The 10,979-nt window shown below is 37.5% G+C and overlaps 2 protein-coding genes across 2 annotated transcripts; one reads left to right on the forward strand and one right to left on the reverse strand.

Annotated features, from left to right (window-relative positions):
• The first annotated feature begins 17 nt into the window (after positions 1-17).
• Positions 18-4,627, forward strand: LOC116319930 (potassium voltage-gated channel subfamily A member 7-like). Its single transcript, XM_039616682.1, has 3 exons — positions 18-207; positions 413-1,167; positions 3,096-4,627. The coding sequence occupies exons 2-3, from the start codon at positions 490-492 to the stop codon at positions 3,987-3,989; spliced, it is 1,572 nt and encodes a 523-aa protein (XP_039472616.1). The 5' UTR covers positions 18-207; positions 413-489; the 3' UTR covers positions 3,990-4,627.
• A 1,605-nt stretch (positions 4,628-6,232) lies between these two features.
• Positions 6,233-6,902, reverse strand: fgf21 (fibroblast growth factor 21). Its single transcript, XM_031739297.1, has 3 exons — positions 6,842-6,902; positions 6,608-6,711; positions 6,233-6,523 (listed from the first exon to the last, which is right to left on the reverse strand). Exons 1-3 carry the CDS (start codon positions 6,900-6,902, stop codon positions 6,233-6,235), a joined length of 456 nt encoding a protein of 151 aa, XP_031595157.1.
• Positions 6,903-10,979: the final 4,077 nt, after the last annotated feature.

The following is a 10,979-nucleotide window of genomic DNA, read 5'->3' on the forward strand; positions in this document are numbered from 1 at the left end:
GGAGCAAATAACTGGAAGTAGAGTTTGTGTAAAGTTGATCAGAGTTAAACCTCTGTGTGACAAGTTAGATAGCCAAACAAGGGCTTCGTGTTTGTGACAGGCAGACATGATGATAGAGAGGAAGAGATACAACCTGATGAGCCGAAGGAGACAAACAATGTGATTTTTCACCCCGTCATTAGCCTCTGCCAGCAGCTGTTTTTCTTAGTGAGTAAATTATTTTCATTAACCGGGTACTAACATTGTTTGTTGTTTTGCCTTCAGTTCATCTAAAAACAAAACCATGAATTAACTTTTAATGCAATGAAATCTGTCATGAAATATCAATTTCCCCTCTTTAGTCCTTTGCTGCTAATGCTTATCAACTGAAAACCTATTTCGCTGATGTAATTATCACTCTGGTTTTAAACAGGTTTTCTTTTAAGTCCAGGTGTTCAAAATCTCAAGAGGGTGGTTTGCAGCATTCCCTCGGTTAGGATAAAAACAGGGATGGAAAGCAGGGATCCACAGTCCAGTGAAGGAGAAGGCAGAGGGAGAGAGAGCGATGGGGAGAAGGACAAGCATCTGAAGGACCAGCTCGACAGTGAGGAAAAAGGAGAGAAGGAGATCAGGGGAAACGAGAAAGAGAAGAAGAAAGAAAAGCGTCGCTCAGGATCTCTGTGGAGGAATGGATGGGCACTGAGTGAAAGACTGGCCATCAATGTATCAGGGATGCGTTATGAAACTCAGCTTCGCACCTTAGCCCAATTCCCTGACTCCCTGCTCGGCGACCCCAGACGAAGGTCACGCTACTTTGACCCACTTCGAAACGAGCTCTTCCTGGACCGCAATCGAGCCTGCTTTGATGCCATTCTGTATTTTTACCAGTCAGGGGGGAGGCTTCGGAGGCCTGCAAACATACCCCTGGATATTTTCATGGATGAGCTGATATTCTATGAGCTCGGAGAGGACATCATGAACCGCTTCAAGGAGGACGAAGGTTTTCCAAAAGAAGAGGAGAGGCCTTTGCCGTCCAACAGACTCCAGAGAAAACTGTGGATGCTGTTTGAGCACCCAGAGTCCTCATCGGGTGCACGCATTATCGCCATCATCAGTGTGATGGTAATCGTGGTGTCCATCCTCATCTTCTGCCTGGAGACACTGCCTGACCTCAGACATGACAGAGAGGTTGGAAATTTAATTCAAGTTCATGTTTGGGAAGGAAAGGTGTGAAAGATGGATGGTTTTTGCAGGGTTAACCCCAAATCTTGTTGTAAAGTCTTGAATGAAATATATGTGATTGTTTGGGTCAAAGGAAACACAATACTTTGGTAAGCTGTTGTTTAGGTAAACACACACTTGAAGAGTACTACAGTGTGCTAAGAGGAAAAATACTGACATAGGATACTATTGGCCAATATGTCTGGAAGCAGACCAGAGAGAGCGAGAGCTTATGGTGATTATTTTAGTCGGCTGTTAAATTTGATACGCTCGGATTCAGGAAGTGTTAAAGGGTACAGGGAGTAATGGGTGGGTATTGGAATACAAATAATAGGAAGCATATTCAGACCCGAGAAGACAGTTAGGTGTGTTAATTAAAGGTCACAAGTGACCATACATATAGGCAAAGGTGAGCCAAGGCCTTCCAGGTGGCTTAGAACCAGAGACCAAAAGGTCTCACAGGATGAGCTGCATAGTTTTGGGTCATGTTAACACATTCCTCCAGGACTGCTGTGCTGTGGCAGACTTCCTTTGCACAAGGCAGCTGCCAGGAAACTACTGTAACCTCCTCCTGTTCGAGTCAGCGGTACACTCACTGAACTGCACTGGCAATGTTACACGGCCTCGGCAGCCAGGGCGATGGGAATAGCGATGAAGGTGGAGATGGATGAGGAGTGGTGCAAGTAGACACTCATGTTTCTCTTCAGAGATCTCACTGGGTTAAATATAGTCTTAGGAGAGCCCTTGGAGCAAATCAACACATAGATGTCCACCTTTAGTAATAAACACTATCACTGACCTGCTACTGAAAGTCATAAGGAATACACTAAGTTTATTTAAACGACCCTGAGCTTTATATATTCCACACAACCCATTACAGCATACTAAACACATCTATTTTAATCCACGCAATCCAATTTCATAGTTTTAACTGAATGTTTAGTGTAAGATGTTTTAAATAGCCACCAGCCAATGCTTGAATATGCAATGTTATAATAATAAGTGACACACATGATGGAATGACAGGTGGACTAGAAGAGATAGCTGAATGGGAAGGCGCAGATGCCAAACACTTGCAATGCTGCCAAATGTGAGAACCAATAGCATGGTGGGCGACATACTGTAGTTTAATGTATCAAACACTACCTAGCTCAGCAGTATTTTTTTAAAGTAAAATACTAGCACAATATACAGTAACAGCTTTGCATTTAAAAGAACATATGTTTACTTAATATGTTTTAGAAAGACTTAGATTATAAAATGCATACCACGTTCATATATATATGTATATACATTAAATATATAGCTGTAGCGACCCACTTAGCTTAGCTTAGCTTAGCAAAAAGACTGATCACAACAGGTAACCTGGTGCTATCAAAGTAACAAATCTTGCCAGCACACTTAAAGTTTTTTTTTTTTTTTTATTAATTTTAATCCATATAATATTAAAATCAATTCACTGTTCTATGGATGGCTACCAACCAGATTTTTTGCCATGGTTTTGCATACTAGTTTGTAGTTAGCACTGTTTCCTTAGAGCAAGAAGGTTCTGGTTAGCCGGGACATCTCTGTGTAGAGTTTGAATGTATTCCCCACCCCTGCGCATTTTCAGCTGAGAGACATACAAATGTATTTAACTGGTGGTTAGAAAATAGATGTAGGTTTGATTTACAACAAATCCTGTGGGACTTCACCTTTTGTGTGTGTAACTTTTGCACTTTTAGTTTTTGCACACTTGATCAAACAATCAAGACAAATCATGTTAATTTTAAGTAACAATGTTTTTGTTACTTAGGTGGTTTTTGATTTTTTTTTTTTTATTATCTTTTGTTTGTACTTCTAACTTCACAAGTATGTTTTACATTTTTCCTGTCTGCCCTGTGTCATTCACTCAGGAGCATCACTCCCAGGCAAAGAACATGTCTGAGAACATGCCTGCTGCATCAAGTTTTTTCCACGACCCGTTCTTTATGGTGGAGACAATGTGCATATGCTGGTTCTCCTTTGAACTCATCATGCGATTCGCTTGCTCCCCCAGCAAAACGCACTTCTTCAAGGATGTCATGAACATCATTGATTTCAGTGCTATTCTGCCTTATTTTGTCACTCTGGGAACAGAACTGGTCAAAGACAATGATGCCTCTCCAGCCACGTCCTTGGCCATCATCAGGGTCATCAGGCTGGTGAGGGTCTTCAGGATCTTCAAGCTGTCTCGTCACTCCAAGGGCCTCCAGATTCTTGGTCAGACACTGCGGGCAAGCATGCGTGAGCTGGGTCTTCTTATCTTCTTCCTGTTTATTGGCGTCATCCTCTTCTCCAGTGCTGTCTACTTTGCTGAAGCTGACCACAACAAAACAGACTTTGTCAGTATACCACATGGCTTCTGGTGGGCAGTTGTCACTATGACTACAGTAGGCTATGGTGACATGTACCCTGCAACAGTGTGGGGCAAGATGGTGGGCTCTATGTGCGCCATTGCTGGTGTTCTTACCATTTCGTTGCCTGTTCCTGTCATTGTGTCCAACTTCAGCTACTTTTACCATCGAGAGACTGAATGCGAGGACCGAAGTGAGTACACTCATGTCGAAACTAGCCTATGGGAGGATGAGGAGGCCGAACGAGAGGATTTTGAGGAAGATGGCCAGGATCCAGAGGGAGATTATTATGCCAGTGAAGGTATTTGCAGCCCTCTAAATGGGACTTTGCTTGGTGGATTGTGTACAGGACAGAGTATAGAGTACAGGGGAGGAAATATGTATCTGAGGGAACCACTGGTTACCCAAGTTTAAGGAGGAAGTTTTGTACCCTCTGACAAAACCATCAAACCAAATAAAGTTCATGATTCACAATTAAGTTAAAATATATTTAAAGGTTCTGAAGTCCTGACAAGTGAACCAACAAATGCTAGTTTGTGCAATTTCAATTTAACGCTCATATACCTCCTAACAACCTAATATTGCCTTTGTTATTTGCTGGAACACTAACCAGTCAAATGTCACTGAAAAGCAATTTTTGCATAATACTGGTTTTAAAAACAAATGTTTTACATTCTCAGGGTTGTGATATTAATGAAATACAAGCTTTTATTTATTAATGCTGTCAGCTTGTGTTTGAGATGACTTCCTGAATGTCTTGTGTCTTGAAACTATAATGTCTTAGTTCTTGTGCCGGCAAGTTTGAAATGAAAGCAGATAGATCATAGGCGATATGAATGTCACGTCTTTTTAGAACTCAACCAAATACCAGCTGAGCTGTCAATGAAGACAGACTAAGATCTCTCATACGACACCTTTCACATTCTCAGTATTGTTCTATAAGTATAATGTTTGCATATTTGATTTTTTTTTTAGTTCTGGCTTATATATTACCTGAAATGCCAGTGTTAAATAATTGATTTGACTGCCATGGCAAACGTTCTGTATTTATCTGCTTGATTAATGCATTCAGTGTTTTTGATAAAGATTATATTTTATTAATTTTCTTACGTTTCCCATTTTGTTTTGGTTTTTTTGTGGTTTCCTTGTGTTGTTTTTTAGTCAGTATTTAACAGTTAAGGAAAGGTCTATTACAGCAGTGTTATTTATGAAAATGAAATATAACAATCCTTGATAGCTTAGTCTACTGCGGCTCTGTTTTCACTATTGTATGTCCATGCCTGACCTTTCCAACAGCGACTAAGCTGTTATAAGCAGTACCTTCAACAACATTGCTGTCAGATTCACAGGAACACATAAGACTTTCCAACACATCACAGTGATGATCCATGGAAGGTATGTGTGCTTATGTTACCTCACTTGTGTAAACTGCTGTAATAATGTGTTTTACTTTGTGTTATTGATGTTAGTTTAACAGTCAGTAAAGGGCAAGTAGATTAAAATAAACCTTTTTTTATTGTCTTTAACAATGAATCCCTGTCTGCTGGAATAGATTAGTCAGTGATGCAATGCTTGGATGGCAGTAGATGGCTTTTTGAGTCTCAAACAACGCCACAAGCAAACTCTCTGTTTACTTTATAATAATGTAAAATAGCATGAAATACAAATCTTGTGATCACTTATTTTGATCTTTATAGGGAATGTAATCATTGTTACGGTCACCTGCAATCAGGCCTGAAGTAATGAACAAAGAAAGTGTGCATTTACAATGCCTGTTTATAGATCACAATGAAAAAAAAGAACTGATTTAAAATTTGAACAATTAAACTTTACAAAAAAAGATCAAATAAATCACAATATAAATTGATAAACTCACATAAAACTTTTTGGGGGATATAAACTGAGAAAATCTGTTGCTGGTTTGGCCAAAGACGGGTCAAAATTTCATTAGGCACAAAAAACCCAATGATTGTAGAAAACAGACGATAGAGACGTTTTGGCTTCATTTTTGAGGAGCTGTCGCATCCTCCATGTTTTCTACAGTCATTGAAAAAACCATTCACCCACACACTTGGTCTACCTCTCGTTTGATTTTGTACCACCGGAGGGTGCTCATGCTCTCACTTCAATACGCTTGTCTTCCACTTCTACTTTCCCGGTCTGTGTACTTAGTAAATATATGCTTGGTTTTTTAAGTACATTCTGGTTTGTTGAACCATTTAATAAAGTTGCTCAATCTTTTCATGACAAATTTGACAACGAACAGCAATATTTATATCATGTTTGTTTTAATTCAGAATTTCTCCCCAATAAGATAAACACACTTGAGTTGTACAAACAGAAACCTCTTAGGCTTCCCCAGCAGATCTGGGTTAGGGAAACTTCAGAGACCTCACATGTCAAAATCAACAGATTGTTACAAACATGATTTTAAAGTACAGTTACAGTTATTGAAATTAAAAAAATTAATAAATAACCATTTGAAATGCACAATACATAGTAATAAATAAATAACTTACATTAGTATTGCCTCCACAAAAACATGTTGAGAACAAATAACAGAAAGCTACTCATTTCAAAACTAAATCAAGTTTACAGGCTGAGCCTAAAGAGATATAAAGGTGCCAATCTGTGAGAAGTCTGTGCAGTTCATCCTTTTATTTGTCCATAGAAAACTGAGGACTGCCCATAGAATTTAGACCCATTCCAAGAAGGTCATCAGAGTCCACGTTGAAGAGTCTCTGATTGTTTGGCAGCTGCTCTGATACGCTATCCGTTTTCAAGTTATTCCTCAGTGGTAGGAACCGCGTAAAGGGAAGCGCGTGTCGATCTGGGGAATGTCTTGATGCCAGTGACATGGGAAATCCATATTGTGAGGAAATGAAACGGGTGTATCCGTCAGCCAGCAGCATTTCTCTGAAGGTACAGCTGGTTTCTGAGTAGTGACTCTGAAAATAGTGTTAAAATATTGTTCAGATTTGAGAGAAAGTGATGCAAAAAAGGATGATTCAGTTTTTAGTGTTATAGCTTACCTGCCCTCTCAGATTGCCTTCGCTGTCCACACAGAGAAAAAGAGATGATGATGGTCCTTTAATGATTACATGGCCTGGTTTAACTGATTTCAGCTGCAGCAAACCTGAAAATACAGAAATAGTGATAATAAAAATTAGATTTCTGCCTAGGCCTCAAATTATCCACTGTCTTTTGTGGACGGAAGTCAGTGCCAAATATGCAATCTGTTGCAAGCTTATCCTGCTAATACTCACTGTAAGGTGTCTGAGCATCACTTCCTGTGACTCTCCCATCCATGTTCATCTGCAAATACATCCCACGCCTGTGGTTATCTGCAAAAAGAAACAATGAAGGAAAGTAATCAGAAACATTTGAGTTTTATAAGAACAACATCGCCTCGTCTGTATTTTTGCGCATGCATTCAATTATTCTGTAAATTGCTGCAATGAAAAAATGTTTAAATACCTGTGTAAAGATGCACTTCTCTGACTTGATTATTAAAGGATAAAAGCGGGTTGGAGTCAGGGAGGTAAAACGACATAGAGACAGGAAGTGGAATGATTAAGAGAAGAGAAGACAGGTGAAAAAACAAAGGCATTTGGGCAAAAAAAGATTGACGAAGCTTTAAGATAAAGAGATGAATAAATAAGGGATAAATAAAAATAAATAGATTTGCAAAGATTAAAAAAATAAATAAATATTAAATAAGAAACATAGCACTGTGAAATAGTGACTCCAGGGGCAAGTTTTGGCCCTTATAAAGGAGCTTTGAGAAGGAGGTCCTACTTCATGACCGCATGAGTCAGACATTTCTACATAATTAGTGTGATTGAATGCTGAGGGGAAAACCTTTGCTCTCATACTGTGTATGGACTTCTCAGATCACTTACAGTAAGAGTTGTTGTAAAGTTGTGTTTTTTTTGGACTCCCACAAGTTCAAGTGGACTAAGTATTTTCTGAGCCATCATGCACGTGTGCAACATGTATACACAATTATGTTATGTTCTTAACCAGTCATTTCATCACTTAACTCAACTTAATCACTAATATTTACCAACACCTAAATTTTAGAGCCTTTTTTTGCACGGGACACGTTTTGATATGAATTAGAATTTAAACAACTGTTTCTATTCAGATCAAGTTCAAGTTCAAGTTCAAGTTGGCTTTTATTGTCACTTCAGCTATATACAGTTGTACACAGTGAGGCGAAACAGCGTTCCTCCAGGGCCAAGGTGCTACATGCAACATAAATTTACAACATAAATTAACAGAAAATTACTAAACTAGCTAGCTCGAGACAGGGCAGACTGACCTAGCATAAATTACAACATAAATTAACAAAAACTAACTATCTAACTAAAACTAACTATTCTAACTATTCTAACTAGGTAAGTAATTCAGATTAATTGAAGCCCTACACCTTACAGAAACTCCTTATGTGAGGAATTTCTAGTATTGCTTGGAATTTGCAATTCATGAAAATTCATGACTTCTTGATTAGATGGAGCATCATATATACTGAGTATATTTCAAAATACTTACACAACAATACATTGTAGCAATTCTTTTCCTTTTCATAGTTTTCTTTGAAATATTGCAGTAAAAATTGACCGGAGCACAACACTAATTTTGCTTCGTCACATGTGGACAAGTGTGCTGTTTGCTTTTCCATTCATCCCTCTAATTATACATTTAAAAACTGCAAGAAAATGTGACACAAGGTGTCTGCGTCATCTCCCGAATGAATAATAGCAATGAATTGGGAGTGGGAAGTGACCAAGTGTGTTTTGAGTTTTATGGTGTTTATCTTATTTTGATATGCGTGTGTTTGAGAGAGAATGGCGGGACGAGTGGGTGAAGCAGATTTATAAGCAGCCGGAGTGTTTACAGGAATGCAGCTGTGCAGTCACAAGAGAGGCCTCACGTCAGATCGGAAACTCTCCAGTTAGGAAAAGGTGCATCACGGTGAAACGTCTTCAAACTGCACCATCACTTATTTTACTGCATTGTCATACTGAATCGCTCAGTTAAGAATGTGGAGCATCTGCAAACACTACCCTTAAGGCCAAAGAAATAATTGATGATGCTTTCTTAAAAGCTGTGATTTGTAATGCCTTTACTACTGATCCATCTCCAACTTTTATAAAATAAGTAATAGCTATAGTTAAATAAATGTCTCTGTTTTATATGGAAAACTCTTCATGCTGTTTCCCAATCAAATGGTACAAATACACACAGAACATAGTCATAAACACTTAAAAATATTTCTTAATGTTTATGCTGGGTTTTCCTGTTTACCTTTTAAGCTTCCAGCAAATTGGGGTGTAAGTCCCATCAGTGTGTGTGCGAGAAGTACTTGTAAGAAAAACCCATCACGGTCTTAATTTAAGCACGTTTTTCCCCTCCCCCACATATTAAGGATCTTTATGAATGTGTCAATATATTTACAGGTGATGAGGGTGAGTATTTCAAGGAATAGATATCAAACTAAAACTTCCCCAGTTAATTACATAAATTAAAATCATTATTTTTTGTCTCACACTTTTTATGGTATCCTGAAATATCCAAATGGACTCATTTAGACTATGTTGGATGGTTTTATTCCCATAACCTGAAAGATTGAGTTATGGAAGTGAAATGATTGGAAAAATATGTTCTGCCTCTGTGCTCTCACCTTTAAAAAACACAATCTGTATTTGTCCACTGTTTGTGATACACAGACCTGCACTATTTATAACTTCCACAATAATCCGCCATCTGTTTTGGCTCATTTCCAGTCATGTGGTGCTAAATTTACCCTGTAACATAGGCTGCAATTATAGTGTGACTACGGTAATCTCTTTGCTCTAATATAATATTAAAAACCAGGCTGTTTACATATCACCAACATGTCTTATTATAGATCACTCTGTTATGGACCAAATTGCAGGCAAGCACAACAGGAAGATAAATGTTAAAAAAAAGTGCTACCATGCAACTTCCCGATTTGATTACTCACATAAAGCATCTATTTTTTTGCTTTACAAACTCAATTTGATAAGGTATTATCCATCTACAGTACATACAGTACACTAATTTGCTTAAACAGAACAGACATTGTCATTAATTCCTAAATATTATTTAATATAAAGTAAGATTCAACATTTCTATTCCCTTTCATGTACAGGTCTTTACAAAGGAAATTTTGGATGACTGTTGTTCTACCATATATCAGAAAATGTTATGGATAGCCATAAAAAGTCAATTTCTCTCATTTATTTAGGTATAAAAATGTTCCTTAATGAAACAATGAAAAGGGGAAAAATGAAACAATTTTGTGAGACACATATTAACGTTAACATTTTTACTGGAAAACATCATTTACCATTAAAACTTTTAGGTGACTGATATCACTATGAAACCTCCCCACTGATGAACTTACATTAAGAAATTTTTGTAACTTTTCTAGAATTTTCCAGTCATCGTTTTATCTAATTTAAAGTTCCACAAATTGAAAATGTGTGTTAAATATAAATGTAAATATATATTTTAGTCTGATAAACATATTTCTTACTAAGAGCTTCATAACTATTGACTCACCCGCATGTGATCGTCTGTGAAGGCGAAACTCTGAAATAACTCCTTCAATAACATTCATACAGGTATGTTTGTTTTTTTTAATTACAGCTTTTACAATCATTATCATTATTGTTATCATATTATAATCAATTATCATCACTACTCTCCAATAATATGAATTGAAATCATAACACAATTTGTTGTCCAAAATGTACACATACAAGTAGCATATCTTAAATGTCCATAATTTAAAACATATTTCCTTTGTCAACCTAAAATGAAATTACAGTCAGTCTTAAAACTAAGTATGAAATGAACGTACAGTTTAATACGCACACATACATACTGTACATACATACATACATACAATAGCAGTTATCATAAAAAAATGATAAAAATAAAATACACACATTTTACAAAGTCCTGCTTTCACATCATTTGATGATCATGACGTTCACTCTAAAATGGTTGAATTTGGCATGCATATTAACACAAATGCTCCGTAACTCAAGTCATTTTCCCCCAGTTTAAACAGGATTTTGTCATAAAGCACTTTGCTAATTGTCTCATTGTCTGTCCTATTCACATTTGTGCATCTCACCTCCGTTATGGCTTAAGAACATACATATCGTCCTCCTTGTGTACTCCTACATTCTGGCCTTAAACCTCCCCCCTCGCCACACCATACTGTATTGTGATGTTACTTGGCGTTGTTGAGTATGTTCTATAATCAATCTAAATCACAGTCAGACCAACTTAAAGGATGCGTGTTGGACTATTGTTCTCTTGATAGGAACAGGAATGCATTTTCCAGTTTAAAAACTATAAATTCAT

Source organism: Oreochromis aureus, linkage group 8 (assembly GCF_013358895.1).
Source record: "Oreochromis aureus strain Israel breed Guangdong linkage group 8, ZZ_aureus, whole genome shotgun sequence".
Taxonomy (NCBI): Eukaryota; Metazoa; Chordata; class Actinopteri; order Cichliformes; family Cichlidae; genus Oreochromis; species Oreochromis aureus.